Source organism: Pseudoliparis swirei, chromosome 4 (assembly GCF_029220125.1).
Source record: "Pseudoliparis swirei isolate HS2019 ecotype Mariana Trench chromosome 4, NWPU_hadal_v1, whole genome shotgun sequence".
NCBI lineage: Eukaryota > Metazoa > Chordata > Actinopteri > Perciformes > Liparidae > Pseudoliparis > Pseudoliparis swirei.
In genome coordinates this window covers 23,619,247-23,639,186 of record NC_079391.1, presented here as the reverse complement: position 1 = coordinate 23,639,186, position 19,940 = coordinate 23,619,247, and the positions used below count along the sequence as shown (strand labels likewise).

The 19,940-nt window shown below is 41.9% G+C and overlaps 1 protein-coding gene across 1 annotated transcript in view; it reads left to right on the top strand.

Annotated features, from left to right (window-relative positions):
* Positions 1–19,940, top strand: part of si:ch211-186j3.6 (neural-cadherin) — a 327,506-nt gene that overhangs the window by 281,551 nt on the left and 26,015 nt on the right. The window contains exons 33-34 of the mRNA XM_056412797.1: positions 5,510–5,774; positions 16,189–16,369. Of these exons, the coding sequence (XP_056268772.1) occupies positions 5,510–5,774; positions 16,189–16,369 (446 nt within the window). The remainder of the gene's footprint in view (positions 1–5,509; positions 5,775–16,188; positions 16,370–19,940) is intronic.

The window sequence follows — 19,940 nt, the reverse complement described above, 5'->3', positions numbered from 1 at the left end:
GGAAGAGTGACTTGAGAATCGTTAAAGCGTTCCCGAACAACAGCACCACCTTTGGTCCTCTGTGTCAGTGTCATTACCGCACAGTGAGCGTAAACAATATTTTGGCAGCCATTTTCAGTGACTGATTACTAGCCAATTAAAAGTGTATGCACCATAATGAAACGCCTTTTGCGAAAGCAAAGTAACAACAAATCGTATGATAATCAAGAAAATTATAGTTTTCAAAGTTGACGCAGGGGCAACATTCTCTCACCACTGCAGAGAAGCACACTGTATTTGCGGTAATTGGCCGTCTTCGTGGGTGGGAAGCCAGCAGGGTGTCATCCCCTTATCACTGCTCCAGCAACGTTTAATGTTAGCTGACTTCATATGGATGCGTTTCGGGGTCACAGCTTATTGTACACACGTAGCTGCTGTAGCTACGCCGTGGGCTCCACCTGAGACACCACATGTGGATGCATTAAAACTGCTATCTGTGAGCTCCTGTTTCCACCTGCAGTTTCCGTTACTGGTGGGAACCGTTGATTGTAAAAACAGTAGGCCTAAGGAAGCTCCAGATCGACTTCACACACAGCACCGGGCCCCACGGTGGAGCGTAGGGCTTTGAATCTAATTTGACATCGCGGCCAAACGGTGGACTTATAATTTCTAGATGTGTCACGTTGCGCCTAAGAGACTTACATTGACTTACAATGTCTTACATTGAAAAAGAGACGTCTGTAAATCAGCGCTTTTAATTTATTAAAATTTATTTTATGTGAATCAACTTCCCAGTACGAACACCTTCATAGTCCACATTTCCATAAATAGGTCCTACAACTTGTACAATGCAAATCCACTACAAACCCTCTGCTCACTGGGAATGAGTGAACATAGACAGAACCCAATAACTGTGCTCCGGCGCTCCGCTAGGAATCCACAGAGAATATGTGAAGCTTCAGCTGGAGGCTGGAGGCTCCCTCTCGGCCCTTAAAGACAAAGCGATCCAACCACAGTTTAATCTCAATGTGGGCACTGGAGACACTCATAAAAAGCAGGTGTAAATGTAATCGGGTTAAATCAGTTTGGTTCCGGTCAACAGGCATCTCCTTATCGTAAAATTCAATGACTTTTCCTCGACAGTCTGTTGAACGTTATCAATAGTTAGGTAGTTTGCTTCTTCAAAACCACACTAACGAGCCACGGCTAGTGTTGACTAGAAACGCCTTGATTAAAATAAGTCATTAAACTCACGCAGGGCTCGAAGTCACTTTGCTATTTTACTGGTTCATTAGCTTCACACTGTTTGCCTCATTTATTTTTACAAGGCAGATTACCTTGACTGGGGAATGACAAACGGAAACCTTTGAAGAATGACATGCAGGACCAAACTAGCTGGAGCACCGCAGGTCAAGTAAACATGCAGAAGATATTGTTGTGTTGAGGCAAGCAGTAAATATCCAGAATAAAGGTTCCTGTGTATGAAAGAAATTAGTTGGCAGCATATTGCAGAGTTCTCTCCAGGAAAATATTGGTCAACTATGGGAAACTTTGGTATCAGATCGACACAAAACTGGAGCTGATTTTAACATAACTTACAATCATCTGCCTCTGAGCTGATCAGAATTTGATGTAATTTGCCCAGCAGCGGATGATACATATGTTTTAAGATCAAATCAATATCTAATCTCTAAAGCAGGAGACTGCAGGTTTGATCCGGTGGGGGAAGTACCACTTGTAGGAATAAAATGCTGGAAATGAGCACAGACGTCGTTTCCCAAGCCGGCTTAAAGGGGAAGGAAAGATGCATGAGCCGGTCATGTATGCACATGATCTGTATCTGCACAGCATTATTTAATCATGAGGAGCGGCTAGATTAACACATCTGGGGTGGTTGAGGTGGGTGGGTGGGTGGGGGGGGGGGGATCTGAGGGGATCGGAACCGTCCCCCGTTTACTCCAAAGCTGCAGTCGCACACCTCCGCCCCCGCCTTGCATGCAACGCCCCGGCAAAGACACACACCGTTGAACCTGTGTGCGCCCAGGGAGCGGAGCCGGAGCCAAATTGCTGCGCTCCGCTCAGCCCTAATTGGGGGTAAGATCAGGTGGCCAGGAGTGCGTTTGGTTAAAAAGCGCCGCCCCAGCGGATTCTAAATATAATTAATACTTCATCGCAGAGTCCTGAAACGAGCTAAACCGCCTCGGAGCCGTCAGCACGTTATCCCAGCTGCATTCAGGGGAGAGGTGGCGGCTGAGGGAGAAGGCGGTGAGTGAATGACGAGCGACAGGTGGAGGTAATGGGAGGCACAAAGACAGGGACCCTGGTAGAGGGGGGCAGGGAGAGCTGACAGGTGATGGTGGGTTTGTCCCCCTGTCCCCTCACATGTCTCTCTCTTTCTCTCTCTCTCTCTTCCCATTGTCAGTCCCCTGTTTATGTGGCAGAGAGAGATAGAGGATACAAATTATGCTCAGTGGGAAACTTGGAAGAAGCATTTGAAATTGAAGTGAGGACGACCCACTTGTCCTCTTAAAACTGACTGGATCTTTTTCTCATACACAGACACACACACACACACAAACAGACGCATGCATGCACACAGAAACACAGCCTCCTGGATTGTTTTTAAATATATATTTCTCTGTGACGGACATGTGATTATTAGCATCACAGACGGGCCAAAACTAAACTGTTTTCCTTTCACGCTTTAAGGGCGGACAGAAACAGCTGGTTCTGTAAACATGATTTTTTTTTCTCACTCCCTCATTCTCACTTTGTATCCATGAATTATCTCTTATTTTCTTGCCCCTCATCAATTCCTCACAAATCACTTTTCCTCAACGTGATTCCCTCCCAGAGCTGAGCTTTGCCTGTGTGTGTGCATATGTGTGTGTGTGCACATCTGTGTGTGTGTCTTAAAGGCACCGACAGCAGGGCATGTAAGCACAAATCAACAAAGTGCGAGTTAAAAAGTCACCTTAACCCAAGCGGTGCCTTATTTTAAATGAATTTAAGGCCGATTCCAACGAGCTGTTCCCAAAGTGCCTTGTGACTCTGTGATGGGGAAACGTGCCTCGGCTCAGTCGATATAGCTTTGGGAGCTGGAGCACCTTATTATGTTGATTGATTTGTTGATGAAAAGGCATATTTTATGTGTTGTTGAGATTTACTTGAGATTACATCATCATCGAGTTTACTTTACGTATGGGGCTTTTTCAGTTTCCCTGTGTCTGCTCACTCCTCAGGAGTTGATCAGGTCTACTGGCCAACAGGTCAGATTGGCCTATTGATCCAGTCTTCTACCAACCAAGGGAAATTCTTTCTCCCTCCTGATCCCCATTAGTTTTAAAACCTGCCACTTGCACTTGAATCGGCTCAATATAGTTACCCTCGGCGGTATCTTGCCTTGGAGATAGTTGTGATTGGGTTTGCTGAGATCCGTGCTGCTGAGACTTCCCCGATAAAAACAAGAAGCTGAATGTCATGAGCCACATTCAAAGGCGCTGAAAACAATACATTTGGTACATTGCCGTGCTTATTTCTGCTCATATAGACAGATGGCAGTTGTAGTTTGGAAAGACATAATGTCTTCTAGTTCTTTGTTCAACTCAATTCAGTTTATTTGTAGAGCCCATTTTCACAAATTACAAATTTGTATCAGAGGGCTTTACAATCTGTACACATAGACATCCCAATCCCAGGACCTCACATCGGATCAGGAAAAACTCCCAAATAACCCTTCATGGGGAAAAGGAAGGGAAAAAACCTTCAGGAGAGCAACAGAGGAGGATCCCTCTCCAGGATGGACAGGTGCAATAGATGTCATGTGTACAGAAGGAATCATGACAGAGTTACAACACATTCAATGAATATGACAGAATGTATGAAGAGTTCACCTGTTTTGTTGAATTGTTTAATGTTATCAGTACTGCAGTCGGTTTGTAGTGTCTCTTTGCAAAAACATCGGAGGTCATCAGCGATGCCTTTGATCTGTATTGTGCACGATGTCTGTTCTCTTCTGCCACAGTGATTTATGACACGTGCACATGCAGAGGTCAGACGCCGAGCTCTCTGGCCCACTTTGTTCTCCAGTGTTGCTTTGTCGCCGTGCTCGGCCGCACAAATAAGAACACACAACGCGATGCCAGTCGCAGCAAGCTGAGCCAAAGTTGGCAAGGCTCACAGGTGTCATCCGGTCAACTGCCTCGCTTTCCTTGACTTCGGTAATGTGAGAGGGACATGGCAGTTTGCAGGTATCACATTGTGAGGGGGGATTTCCCTGAAGTCCAGTGATGATCCTCCCACTGACTGACAGACACGCAAATGCATGCTTTAACATCTAGCATGCTGGACTACTGTAAAGGATCCCGAGGATTTTGAGTTGCTTTGGATGAAAGCATCAGCTAAAGGAAATGTAATGTATAACTAAAGGCTTTGCTGGCTTTTAGCCAGTATGCCCCGAGTCTGCCTTATTATCTGCGAGCTGCTGGAAGTGCAGGGATGTAAACCTAAAACCTACCACCTACCCATTCCCTGACTTTAATGTACTATAGCCGAAACAGTTTATTCTATTTTAATATTAGTCTAATTTGGATTTCACACTGTTTTACTACTACTGTTATTAAAGCTTTGATATCTGTTTTATTACATTTTCCCGAATTTTTGCATTGGTCTCAAACTGTTTTTGTTTCTCCCTGGGGTTGAATAAAGTTAACTCTAATCTAAAATCTAATCTTATTTCCAGTTTGTCATAGTTTATCTGTGAAACCCTTTGAGCTTAATTAACATGTACAGGTGCTCCACAAATCGAGTTTGATTGATTGATCTACATTAATTGTTATTCAAAAGACCAAGCAAGTAGTCGTAAGACACAGAATACTAACATCAACTCTGTTTGAAACACAGTTGCTATGTTGAGACGGCAACAACAGGTACATTGGGGCCATTCAACGGACAGTTGTGAAAGGGCTGAGAATAAATAACAAAAAAGAAATTGTTTTATCTTAAGAGATATGGGCATCTCAGTGGTCTCTGTTTTTTATAAATGTATCTTAGTTGATAGTGACAAAGGTTTCAAATGTGCAAAACAGAAGAACTACTTTGATGGTGAATGATACCGTCTAAAGAAAGCCTGCTTAATACAGATTAAAATGTATGGCTGAAGCCAGAAGGAAAGCTTCCCAATGGAGCTGGCTCGACCAATGGCAGGTAACCAATTAAGTTCAGTGTATTTTATTCCCTGAAGAATAAAATATGTCTGCAAGGCCAGCTTCTTGGTGTTTGACTAATGGTGCATGCTGATGTCTCAGCTTCGTCAAGCTCTTGCAGAATGCGACAACCCAGTGCATCCCAACTTGACTCATTAAGCTAATGATGGGTCAAGATTAATCATGGAAATCAATTACATATTTGTTGGACCATTAGCAGTTAGAAAAAGCCATTATGATTTAAATAAAAAATGAAACCTTCCAGTCGCAGAGCAAACTTGTTGCGACTGAACTTGCAAACTAAAAAGTCTCTTTTCCCCTTGAAGATCTTCCAGGGCCTCCTCTGCGTTTTCTACAACCTCGGGGACGGTGACTACAACCTGACCCTGCCCACCTATCGCCTCGACAACGGCGAATGGCACGAGGTCTTCCTCGATCGGCACGACAACGAGATGATTCTGCGACTGGACGGCGGCGGGGGGCAGCGGGAGGTCACCGGGTCGCGGGGCCGAAGCCGAGAAATCATCATTGACCCCACTGTGGTGATGCTGGGGAACAACTTCCCCTCTGGAATCAACAAGAGCTTCCAGGGTAGGTGACGCGCATCACAGGCGGCTCACAACAACCTCCGCGTTTTCATTGGTCTCAGAAAAGACCTTCCAGAGATCAGGTGTTCAGAGCAGCGAATGAAGCCATGAAGGTTCCTGTGAATTGGACACTCTGAATCCAGAGCTCCTCGCAGCACTTTCCTTTTGTCAGCATAGATAACTTGGCTTCGCGTTGAGCTGTCAACGTGGGAGAGGCCAGTAGTATATTCAGATATACTTTTACTCCATTTGACTAAAATAAGGACTTCAATCTTCTCAGGATTTCTGCAGCGCAATGAACATGTACAAGTAGTTCATTGTTGTCACCTCTGTGAAGCTGCTGCTTTTACCTGTTTGTTTTCTCCGTTGATAACATTTAATCTAAACTAATGGTCAAATTCACAAAGACATGCAACTGCTGTCAAGGTCACTTCTCAAGGTCCAATTCACAAACGCTTTTTCTTTCATGATATTACACAAAGTGTAAATGCCGAGAACACAATAGGCAGAACAACGTCAGAGTGAAAAGAAAAAAGCAGGTGTTCAGATCGTGAGCTACAGGTCACGCTCAAAAGTTCAGGCAAAGAATTTAAACTTCATTGAGGCAAACTGCATTTTGGATTTTTTTTAGTTTGTCAATCTCACACCTTCAGACTGTAACCTCTCATTCAATGCTGTCATCATCAATGTACATCTTGGGCGTGACAGCACTGATGTGGGTTTGGCTGTTCGCTCTAGTCTTTGAATTCATAGTTTTTTGCAATTAGGCTCATTCCATTCAAAAAACAACCACATTATGAGACAGGAGCACTAAGACACTGTCCGCTTGGCAGCACAGTTTGGGCTGCATTTTTTTCTTTTTGTCGTATTTGCAAGTCTAGTAGGTCCAAAAACCGTGCTGTCCGTTTCTCAATTTGGCCCAGAGTGTTCAAGCATTGCTTAAAGAAGGAGGGAAAAAAGACATTATAATGCCATCCCACCTTCAACAAGCACATGAAACGGAGAAGAAGGTGACACGGTTCCAAAGGCCAGTGGCTATTAAGAGTGCAAACATCAGACCTGGGACGGCGGATTTCTAGTTCTTCAAACACACACCTGGAGTCACAGGCAGTTCCCGTGATTGAACGTGTTAAACACACAGGAAAGACCAGATGAGAACCTTGCTGGTTCATGACACTAATGAATTGAATGGAAATGAAGAAGCTGCTTCCTAATGGGCCGTTTGACCCAAGTTAACTTCCGGCTGCTGGGAAAGAAATGCTAAATACTGGAAATAGGACCGCGGTAGTAAAACAAAACAATTCAATTGATTTCAACCATGTTTTCTCTCAATTTGATATGAAAAGGGTCTCACATATTTGTGCGACTGGGATCTGTGGTGCAAACTATTCCAATTATCCTCATTTAGTGATTATTTTTACAAGGATCTTTTTTTACAATAATTTTCTACAGAACAGCGCTGATATGGATTTTGTTTTAAGTGAGGACAAGATAGCCTTCACTTAAAATCCCAGGCAGATGAATGCCAGGGCTGAATGGTTAAAAGGTTCACATTGTCTGCAGAGAATGGAAAAGAGGTTATGATACATCTCTCTGAAAGCCCCTTTCAGTGGAGCGCCGACGGTTCAGACAATAGTAAAATGGCGAAACGGTACTGAAGATTGTTTGCCGTAGACCAGGGCTATTCAACTTCAGTAGCAAGTGGGCCGAATAAGAAAATCACGGGGGGTGTGAGGGCCGCACAGAATATTGATCAAATAATGGCTAAAAATGAAAAACAGTAATGTATATTTCCACAGGTAAACAGTCACACACGAAAATGCGTCGGTATTGTGTGGCAAAAGTGTTGCGAACAAGCATCACTATAAACATGTTTCACAGTGTAAATATCCGCTCAAGGTAACCAGTTGTTTCAGATCCCTTCAACCAAACTGTTCCCATGAAAACATAAGAAATGTGACTTAATGGATCAATATATAAATTACTTGGGCTGAAACTAATATCTGGTGGCGCAGCGCACAGACTGCGTGTCTTTGAGTGCAGCCTCCTTTTGCGTGAAAGAGATCGAAACCAGGTCGGCGATCTTTTTATTTTTATTTTTTCGAAAATGTATTTCTTCCTCCGTGGCTGTGATGCACTGCTCACTTATACAATCTTAACCGCCGACATGGATATGAACGGTGGCTTGAAGATCTCCAGCAATATGTTTGTGAATGTGTGACGAATCTGGTGAGCGAGACCGAGCCCCGCTGCAGATGTGAAGAGAACACAACGCACGCGCAGGGAAACCAGTAGGTCTGAAAACCAGTAGGGGTGTAACACCGGCAACCAACACGGGTGCGTAACATAAAGATGTAACCATACAGGTTTGGTTGAGGCAACAGTGAAACTCAATGGCTCTGGGTTAGATGTCTCAATGTATAAAAGAGGCGTGTCCGTCAGTTTTATTTTTTCTTACCAAGCTATACTGATTTGCAGGCAGTCTTGCGGGCCATAGTTAAACTCAAACGGGCCGTATCCGGCCCTCGGGCCGCTAGTTGAATAGGCCTGCCGTAGACCATTCAGACGTCATCCAAGTGGTATTGTATGGAACCTGTGTGTGTGGGGAGGGGTGAAGTGAAAAGGGTGGTGTGGCATTCATAGCCATGTGAGTGGGTTTAAGTATTCCTCCTGAAAAGTGCTACCAGAACAAATTCTTTGTATCTGTTCATACGCATTCTTTTCAAGGGAGAACCGTGACACGTGATGCGTTAATGAATGATTGCTATGACGGTTTCATGGCTAATTCACCCAAATGCATCTTCACTGTTAGCTGAGACGACGGGCTGCTGTGTGCGTGGAGAGGCTCGAGAGTGGTGTGTCTGTGTGTGAGTGAGAGAAATATGTGTTAGTATAAAGCTTTTATTAAAACACAGGAATTGCAAGTAAGCAGTATAAGTATTCCAGATATTCTTAACAAAAAAAGAACGTTTCAACTGGGAAAGTACAGCACGCTCCAACGCCGCTCCGTGAATTATAATTAAGAATATATTTTAGACTCTTGTTCGTGACACTTGTAATATCGAAGGCACATTGGAGCATAGCCAACTCCATATGCGTTGTATGTCTTCCATATTAAACAATAATATACTTGTATTAATATATATGTCTGCAGCACTAATGCAATACTCCAATACTTTAGCGGGATGACGTCATTTTTCTGTGCCTTTCAAAGCCGTGTTTATTGATGCCACAACGATACGGTTTAGGTTTTGCACAGAGAGGAACTGATACAAGTACCACATTACTGTGGTATGGGTGAAATAAGCACCCCATTAAGGTCATTGGACGTTCATTGTCGTGGATACAACAATACCGTTGTGTTGATCGTCAGTCTGAAACAAGACGTACATAAAAGGTCTGAAACAGGAAGCACATTCTCGTGTCATAGGTTGAGAGGAGCATACGGCACATATGGACCCAACTGTTGGCACACACAGCCCAAAGATTCAGAAAGGAACAAAAAGAGTTCTGGATAGGATACATAGAAACAAAATAAAGGGCAAGACTATGATAATAGAGAGAGAAAAAGGTCAGAACTACTGAGAGAAGAAGTCTGCAAGTAAGAGAGAGAGACAGAGAGAGAGCTTTCTGTAGTTAGACAGCTGTGCCTCAGGCAGTAAAAGACAATGCATGTGTTTATTAAATGGACTTTAAAAGCATTTCATTTCAAAGGCAGCAGACGTGATAAAGGGGGGCCAGGAAATTATACGTGTGTGTGTGAACCCCGTCTGTGTGCGTCTGAGAATGTCTCTTTTCAATTATTGACAGAGGTGTATTGAGATGTTAGAGGTCCAGTGTGAGGGATTTACTTGCATCTATTAACAGGAGTAGAATATAATATTCACAACTGTTTACATTCATGTTTAATCGCCTGAATCTAAAAATCGTTGTTTCACTTTAGAAACCGTAGACACGTAGTCCTAATTGCTATAAAAAACAAGCATATATATAATATATTAATGGTGCACATCAAATTAATCAACAAAGCCTTGGCTACAAGAATCAGTGAGCCATTTTTTTTAAATCCCCCAAAAACTAAAATAATCATAAATATTTAATGATCATAATTCGGCCCACTCGGCACATTTCCGGAACCAACTACCCTTAGCTTGGTGCTATCAGAAGAAGTCTGATAGCAAAAAGCAGGACCATTTTACACTGATTCCACACATTTCTTCCAAATCCCTCTACACTAAATCATCAGCGAGATATGAGCCAAAGAACACAGAAAAATAAGTCGCTTTATCCTTTTAGAATCAGCAAATTCCTCTTACCTTTGTTGATTAGGACAATAAAATGCATTTTTCCCGGTAAATCCACACTAATATATGATCACTCTATCCCCGTGCCTCATTCAACTCCTCCTGGACATGTGACCAGGTGTAGGGAAGTTACTTTCAGCCTTTCAGATTTTGCTGAAAAATGCTGTTTTTGAACGGTTTATTGAACACCATGAGTAACATTCAAGTGAAATACTTGGTTTGGTACATGAGAAAATTCAAATCCCAAATGTCCATTTTGGAGTACTCGCCTGAACTCTCTGTACTAAAACCTCTCTAACTTTGTTCTGCTTCGTCAAAGTCAAACTTTGCAGAGAGACTGTTCACATATTTTACTTTGATTTGGTCGAGGTTAAAATCTTTCAGCTACATCTTTACAAGGAAATAATTATCCTGAAAGATTTGGAAACTGAAACTTGAAACTTTTTTCATTTCTGCTGTGTGCCATCTTCATTTACCCTTAACCATTAAAAAATATATATAAATGTTTACAAATTGAAAAATTGAAAAATTATTCAAATAGCCTTAGTGGTTGCAGAGATAGTCTTTTTAATTTGGGTATACAATTTTCGAGCAGAGGCCTACAAATATCTTGTTGCTTGAAAGGTGAGAACTTTGTATCTACACAGAGAGCTGGTCCTCTTTACGAAGTCCGCCATGGAGCTCAGAACAGACAAACCAAACGCTGGCTCTAGAGAGGGAGAGCCTTTCATGTTTCATGTGTCCGCAAGCTTCTTCTCGTGAGATGGGTTGCAGAGGGGTTGCTAATGGTAACAGCTTGGCAGCACTTAGAACTCCACACGGTGGTTGTTAGATGTTTGAAACATTATCTCGACAGAAGGAACGCATTTTGAGTTTAAGCTTAAAGTCTAGATATAAACCAGCTAGTGTGTGGATTGAAGCTGATGTGCAAATGACATCCTTTTATTGTAAGTCGTTTTTTTGAATTGCTTTGAAAGACTTCAAGGTCAGCTAAACGTATTGCAATTAATTGACTTCGTTAAATCCACCCCACTATCCACCCGCAGGCTACATTCCCCTCGGGGTAAGTTATCAATTGATTGATGGGAACATTTATTCGAGATAGTAGTAAGATGATAAAACACTACATTGCCGGCAAGACTAAAGCAAGTAGATGCAGAGGATAGATAAAAGGGCAAAGGTATCAATTCAAACTCTGACATTTAACTGGTGGTAATTTGTCCATGGCAGAGTGCCTCAGTGTGGGTAGTGACACGGTCGGAGCCTAAACACAAAACAGAAGTGCTGTACATAGATCTCAGTAATGACTTTATTGAGTATTAAAGTAGTGCTGGGCAGTAAGAGTACAAATCTGTATATATCACAGTATATTATTATGAATCAATTTCACGGTATATCTTAGTATTATTTTTCTTCTTTCATTAAGGCAGTGGTTCTCAAACGCTTTCTGTCGTGCCCCACTTCGGAAGAAGATGTTCACGCCCCAACAAAATTGTCATAAAATAGTCCATGCTGAATTTGTATTGAAATAACAACTTTGTCACTCACAATTACTTTCAATTAAACCAGATTGCTCCATTAAATACAAAACTAATACGTCATCAATCACGTTATTAGAATACAAATAATACAGTTCTATCCGTGCAAAAAATAACTAATATTTGGCCAAACATAGCTTATTTGGGCTGAAATTAACCTGTTTTGTACTGAATATATTTTCAAGATATTAACAATTAAGTGCAATCTGTAAAAAACTAAGACAAAACAAGTTAAAATATTTGATAATGAAGAGTTTTACTGAGTTGTACACTGCATATCTTTTGAAAACAATAACGTGCAACCTTTGCAAAACAAAACAAAACGAGTGCAGATATGTGTGAGTCATCACATTATATCATTATTATACGCTGCAATGAGCTTTCCACTACACCTCTTTTTAAAACGGGGTTTCTGGCTTGATACGACCACTCTCAATTCATGCTCAATGTTTAGCTCTTGTTTTGAAGGGCAAAGGCAGGAAAGCCAAACTCAGATTCTTGGCAAATCTGCAAGAATATTGGCATTAATGCACGCGCAACGTAAACTGTCAACACCGTTGTGGCAGCTGTGGGGGTGGGGTCTGTAATTAGGCCTTGGCTGCTGGCTGATTGGCCATCAGCCAGTAGCCGACGCTGCTTTCATAAAAGGAGCAGTTAAGAGTGGAGAAGGAGAGAGTGAGCAGAGGCGCCGTCGTGCGGTCTTCTGTGAAGCAAATAAACCGTGTTACCTCACAGAACCTCATTGGTCTTGGCAAATCCTTGGTGCTTTGGGGGGAAACCCACGGGTGACAACCCAGGAGTCGTTACAGCCGTAATGTAAACATTTACACTAAAGTACAGGCATTTCGCTCTTTATTTATTAATGACTTAGTTTTATGTCCGTGTACTTTGTAATATGTGGAGTTTTCAAGAAAGATCCTGAAATAAAAAAATATGCATTTCCCCTCACGCCCCACCTGTAATGCCTTGGCCCCCCACTAGAAAGGCGTGCCTCACAGTTTGAGAACCACTGCATTAAGGGTCGTTATATTGTCGTGTGTTGCCGTAGAGAGAGAGGACCCAAATGCCGACAACTTCTTCAAGACCAATATTTAATTCTGAATTTACAGGTAACACAGGACGACAAACACGAACCAACCGGTAGGAAGCCACACTGGGGAATGATACGATTCACGAACGGGGTTTAAATACACAGGAAGGCGGAGGTGATTGGACAACGGGGAACGAGACACAGGTGGACACAATGAGGGCGGGCTAGCAATCACACAGAAGGAAACAATCAGGACCAGGCAGACAATCACAGAGACAGATGACACAAGGACTTCAAATAAGACACAAAACAAGACAGAAACTCTGGGTCATGACATATATAATTTAATGGTGGCTTTTTTTTTAGTTAATAGAATAGATACTCTCCGTGTGTGTGTGTGTGTGTGTGTACAAATATAAATTTGTGTATATATATATATAAATATATGTGTGTATATATTTGTATATATATTTGTGTATATGTATATATATGTGTGTATATATATATGTATATATATATATGTGTGTATACAGGACTGTCTCAGAAAATTAGAATATTGTGATGAAGTTCTTTATTTTCTGTAATGCAATTAAAAAAACAAAAATGTCATGCATTCTGGATTCATTACAAATCAACTGAAATATTGCAAGCCTTTTATTCTGATTTATTGCTGATTATGGCTTACAGCTTAAGAAAACTCAAATATCCTATCTCTAAATATTAGAATATCATGAAAAAGTATACTAGTAGGGTATTAAACAAATCACTTGAATTGTCTAATTAACTCGAAACACCTGCAAGGGTTTCCTGAGCCTTGACAAACACTCAGCTGTTATAAATCTTTCTTTTACTTGGTCTGAGGAAATATTAAAATTTTATGAGATAGGATTTTAGAGTTTTCTTAAGCTGTAAGCCATAATCAGCAATATTAAAAGAATAAAAGGCTTGCAATATTTCAGTTGATTTGTAATGAATCCAGAATGCATGACATTTTTGTTTTTTTAATTGCATTACAGAAAATAAAGAACTTTATCACAATATTCTAATTTTCTGAGACAGTCCTGTATATGTCTGTATATATGTGTAAATATATATATATGTGTATATATATATATATATGTATATGTAGAAATATATATATATGTAGAAATAAAAAAAAATGTAATTACATTACATGTCATTTAGCAGACGCTTTTATCCAAAGCGACTTCCAATAAGTGCATTTCAACCTAGAGTACAAACCAAGAACAACAAGAACACAGGAAGCAACACTTCCTCAACTCAGTCGAACCACAAAAGCACCACAATAAGTGCCATCCCAGTGCCACTGAAGTGCAAATCTGTGTTTTAATCCAGATATAGTCGGAAAAGATGTGTTTTCAGTCTCAGGCGGAAGATGTAGAGACTTTCTGCTGTCCTGATGTCAGTGGGGAGCTCGTTCCACCACTGAGGAGCCAGGACAGCAAACAGTCTGGATTTCGAGTGATTAGCTCGAGGTGCAGGAGGCTTTCATTTCTGTTGCTCAGTGGTAGAACAGATCAGATCTTCGGTTCAATCCCTAGCTTCGCTAGTCCATGTCAACAAGACCCTTAACCCCAAATTGCTCCTGCAGGCTGGATTGTTATAAATGATCAGTTAGATTCCTGATGGGCAGGTGGCTCCTTGCATGGTGGCCCCCTGCCGTCTGTGTGTGAATGATGAGATGTAGTGTTAAAACGCTTTGAGTTATTGGAAGAGGGTTCGCGATAAAAGCACAAGTCAGTTTTACCATTTACTGCAACATATTTAGAAAAACGTAAAGATAAATAAGTAGATATTCCAACAACGTGTTTTTTTTCAATATATATATTTTGAACTCGTTGGATCTGCTGAACTGTTGTTGGAGGAAGGTGGGAGACTGTACTTCGGTGTTGTCAGTTTTATTTAGACTGTAATCACACTCTCCGGCGTCAAATGTGATTTGTGTGGTGGTGAGTGATGTGTTAGTGAGGATTCTTTGAAAAAATTAAAGAAAATGTCCAGATACAGCTACCTTCTCGGCCACAAGTTCCTCCTTTGCATCTCCAGTTTTAACTTTATTTATCCTCCATCTCTCTTTTCTGTATTGATGGAGCCTCTCCCAGACTGTCTTGCTGCTAGCTAACAGCTATAGCATTATAACCCATAGCTCTAACCTAGCATGCCCTTGTATTTTCCTTGTTGTATTATATAACATTATCTATAACCCAGCATCCCCTCGTATTTTCCTTGTTGAAGCATATAACATTAGCTATACTCAGCATGCCCTCATATTTGTAAGCATTTTTCCCCTATTTGCCATGTTTTCTAGTAACTGCGGGCAGCAATATGCAAATATCCTTTTTAATACATATATATGTTCTCCCCTTTGCTAAGTGTCTCAGGGGCGTAACAGCGAAGCAGTGACACATGTAAACAACACATCTATCAGTACACCCTGGAGTCCATTATACAAAATCCAACATGTATGCAAATCTTTGCCCACAGAGATTTCCCTCGAACAGTTTGAACAGCATTTTAAGATGCTGCAATGAACAGCCTACAACAAGAAACCGACTGAGATATCTTCACACATTCCTCTTAATTCCCACATACCATATCACTAAGGTTCTGCCATTCACCAATGTTTTCAGGAGAAAACAATCTGGGTTTTGCTCTTGGCTAATCACAGAATCTAACCACCCTCAAGAGCACACTAACACATTTGTGCTTTTATGTTATTGCCAAATAAATTGTTATTGTGTTTTCTTCAATTATACAGTTGCATAAGATTGGAATAAAATACTATCCTATTTTTTTACCATGGAAATGTTTTAACTCGTATTTTCGTTATTTTACAAAGCATATGGTCTTTCAAAATAAATAAAAACTGCAGCACTAGTGCACATCTAGTGTACTAGTGCATCTTTTGTGTTTAATTGTATATCTACCACTGACACGACTCATTATGGCTGCTTCTTTGACATTCACTGCCTGCAGAAAAAACCTCCATTTCAGAACTAATTAAGTTTTTAGGTAAAGAATGCATAAAAATCATTAAGTTGATCAAGGTGATCAACTTAAAAAGAAAAATATCCAGACCAACAATATTCAGGCTGAAGCATAAACAAACATATTGTACCTACCGAATAGGCAACCCATTCCCTTATAGATTCACAAAAAACAAAACATAAACAATATACCAAACCTAATAAGTACCCTATAAGTGTATATTGTCTCTCTCTCGTATCAAATAACTTCTGACTAAAATGAGGAATCGGATCAACTAGATCACAATATTTTCAGGGCCTTTACCCACGCTCATTAGGATCAGCTGGCATGCACCTTCAATTTATAAGGACAACGGGATCCGTCATTATAAGAAACCATGTAGGATGTCAAACTAATTTAAAAACAAGAGTGGTTGTATGCACAGTGTTAGAGCGTTAGAACGGGAGCCAGTGATCTATCGAGAACAATTGTTTACTTTTTGTGTTTGCAGGATTTGTTTGTGTTCTGCTAAACTGTTTCCCGTTTCCCTTCCTGCAGGCTGCATGAGGGACGTACGCCTCAACGGTCGCTACATGCCTCTGGACAGCCAGCCGCGAGATGGGGTTTCTCAGGTCAGCGTACAAGGCCTCTCCCCCGGGTGCTCGTCTGACTCCTGCAAAAGGAACCAGTGTAGCGCCCCCTTCACCTGTGTTGACTTGTGGAGAGTGCACGAATGCAGGTATACACACACACACACACACACACTCACACTTGGATGCTCAGCATTCACACTCCCGCTTTTTTGACACACGTGCATTTAAACCAACTCACTCTTCCTCTGAAGCCATTGTTCTGCTTTTGACCTCGGAATTGTTTTTGATCACATCCGCATGAATGTGCTTTGAAACCACCTGGCTTGACCTACTTGAGAGTGTGTGGGAAGGGGGAGAGGGTCAGGAAATTGCAGAAGACAAACTATGCCTGAGCCTTTATTTGTTCTAAAGCCGGGGGAATGTCAAGTTACTTGACAACAGCTTCATGGCACAAGAAGTGTTCGCTCACGCGGACACGAGGATGCTGGTCTCTATGCAGGATCACGTGGCAGCCAAATATTCTTAATTATAGCCGGAAATAAAGCCCAGACTGGACAGAAAGCAATCACCAAAAAATAACTGGAGTGTACATTTATTGCAGAACATGCTTTACATGCAGGATATGAACACACGGAAATAAAACGATGTAAATGCTCTGTACATGTGTAGCTTTTCTATTCTTCTGACCATTTCAGGCACTTTAACACAACCTCATCATTCACCCATTCACACACTGGTGGGAGGGGCTAATCTACAAGCTGCTCAGTGTGGATGCTCCTTCTTGACCAATTACTCCCTGCAACATTTCAAACTGATAGCTGCTGCTTTTTAAGGAACATCGTTGATGGACCACAGCGGTCAGCATTGAGCTCACACATTACATTGAGCTCACACATTACATTGAGCTCACACATTACATTGAGCTCACACATTACATTGAGCTCACACATTACATTGAGCTCACACATTACATTGAGCTCACACATTACATTGAGCTCACACATTACATTGAGGCCCCGTCGGCTGGATACGGACTCCGCTGTGCACCACGCCCATACAACGGTTACCGCTGGCAACGCCGCATTCTTTCTGACCTCAGTCTAACGTTTTCCTTGACTTGATTCAATCAATCAAACTTTTATTACAGATTCACGGTCCAAATAGTACAAAATATTAAAATATAATAAAATACATAAAAAAACACATGCAAAAATCAAGCAAAGAACTGCACATGCTGTATAAATAGACAGCTGTCCCAATGTCTCCACAGCTGGGACTGGTAGAGTATAGCGCTGAATTTGATATTTGATAAAAACATGAGGATCTCATTTTCTGAGTCATTAACCCGGCAGATAAATTCGTACATTCAATTTGTTAAAACCGCTTTAAATGTATTGACTCCTGCAGCCACAAACATCTCACTCGAACTCGTCAACAATTGTTCTCATGGCATCATTGTAGGCCACTTGCAGGCCACTGATAGTTCTGGTTTACTTTTTAATGTCAAGTCTGGCGAGCAGAATTGTCCAAATGCACCAGAATCACCAGAATAATTTGCGTGCGTCACACATCACTAAAGAAGCTCTGAAATTGGATGTACACGTGGGAGGATTAGTTGTTACCGGCTGCATGTTGCTTCAGGTTTTTGGTGAGACGATGAAATACAAACCAGGAAGTTCAATCTGAACGCATAATGAAACATAATGACACAGTGGGAACACTTCATGCTCTTTGAGGGAGGGTTGTACAGCTCTTGAATGAATTCACAACAGCCTCTCTCTCCGCCTCGGCGTTTGCGAGGGAAACGTAATTGGTCCGCGGGGTGGCTCGCTGGCTGGTACCAGGCTCCACTGCAGGAAAAGTTGAGCCAGTATATTTGTTGTTTTCCTCCCCGCCACGACGCGCCGAGGCGGTTATTGTCTAAACATGGCCTCGGAGAGAGACTTTCACAACTCGAAATCCCCACAAGAGCCGGCATATTCGGCGACTGCCGCATCTGCCTTTGTAAAAGGCAAAGGATGAGCCCCGTCTGCTCTGTCGCTGAAGCTAAACGCCTGAAAATGGCGGAGGTGAAGTGATATTATCATCCCAGCCCCCCTGATCCTAATGGGATTCACACCTTTTCGCTTGATCATCATTTCACATACACGGCTGTGTGACTTTCTGCGAGCAGAGGTTGTTTGTTTGTCAGCGGGAAATAGGAAATGGAGAATGTTGTGCGATGAAAAAGCTGTCGCAAACTAACAACCCTCACCCGCGGACCAGAATCAAACGGCGAGAGGCCTTCGCCACATGCACTAATCGCAGCAATTTCTTTCTGCCAAAGGAAACATCGGCCTCCATTCAGGCCGTGCCGCCTTGCTTTTAATCTTGCCGTTAGCTCTTTTTTCTTTCCACTCCTCTGATCCACTCAGCCGCATCATCCCTCCACCAACCAGCCTATTTCTCCTTTTTCTTTTTTTCTTTTTTGAATGGCTCTCATTCTCACACTCTGCCCCTCCATTTATTGGTCTGTATCTCATCTGGCTCACTCCCGCTCAGTTTTTAATCCATGTACTATTACCACACACATACACACTCACAGTGCCCCCCCCCCCCCTCTCTATCCGTCCCCCAACCGGCTGGCCTGCTCCCCTTGTTCTTTTTCCACCACTTGACCTGGTGGACTTGGAAGATGCTTAGAGAGCGGTAAGTGCTGGCAGGAAGTCCTTACAAGCCCAAGTATTTGATACCTAATTACCCAGGGGGGCCGCGGTCTAATAAGACACATTTGTGGGGATGATTCTTCTCCCAGGGGCTCAAATAAGAACTGATTTGTCTTTGATACTTTTGATTAGTGTGCAAAATATCCCCCAGTCCCTTTGATTGACACTTGAGACTCCCTGAAAGCATCAATAGAAAAGTCTTTGTATTTGTCACTTGCAGTGTGGCTGTTTGCATTAATCAGATGAATAACCATGTATTAACAATTATAAAAACATTCCTCCATTAGTGGCACATTGTCTGTAATGCAAAGGTTATGTAGTTTGATCTGACGTTACCGTGTGCAGTGTTCAAAAATCTTCAAGTGTAGCAGGATGGACATCTTATAATAGAGCGTATTATTTAAAACGTTGTGATTCAGAGTGTTGTATGTTCTCAGCTGAGGTCCCGTAGGCTTCCCCGATCCGCAGACTGCAGCGCAGATAACTGTCTCTCACTTTCACCCACGAGCCCTGAGCTGAGCTCGCAGACAAGAATTTCACTCCATCGGTTAAGAATACAGGCAATACTTTGGTTTGCTGCAGAGACGGAGTCGTCGCCGAGGTTGGCTTAAAGTCGGTGCGCAGGCGTGTCCACGCCTCTTGGCGTGTGATCCTTTCAGGTGCTTTCAATGTAAACAGTTATTTCTGGTACTTTCCATTAATCAACATGGCGGTACAATGAGGTATTGCACTGAATGCATTTCTTTAATAATGAGATCTATAACATGGTTTAAAATCATGCCGGTACAATGAGGTATTGATGAATGCATTTATTTAATGACCAAGTCGAATGAGCTTAGTTTCAAAGCTTTTTCAAAATACTTGATACGCGTTACCCTACTCGGTACGCTTATAGTTGTGGAAATATGTCGAAGAGAAAGAATACTTCCGATCTAGAGCTGCAACAACGAATCAATAAAATCGCAAAAAATCTATTTAAAAAAAAGTTGGCACAAATCGTTAAATGAAATGT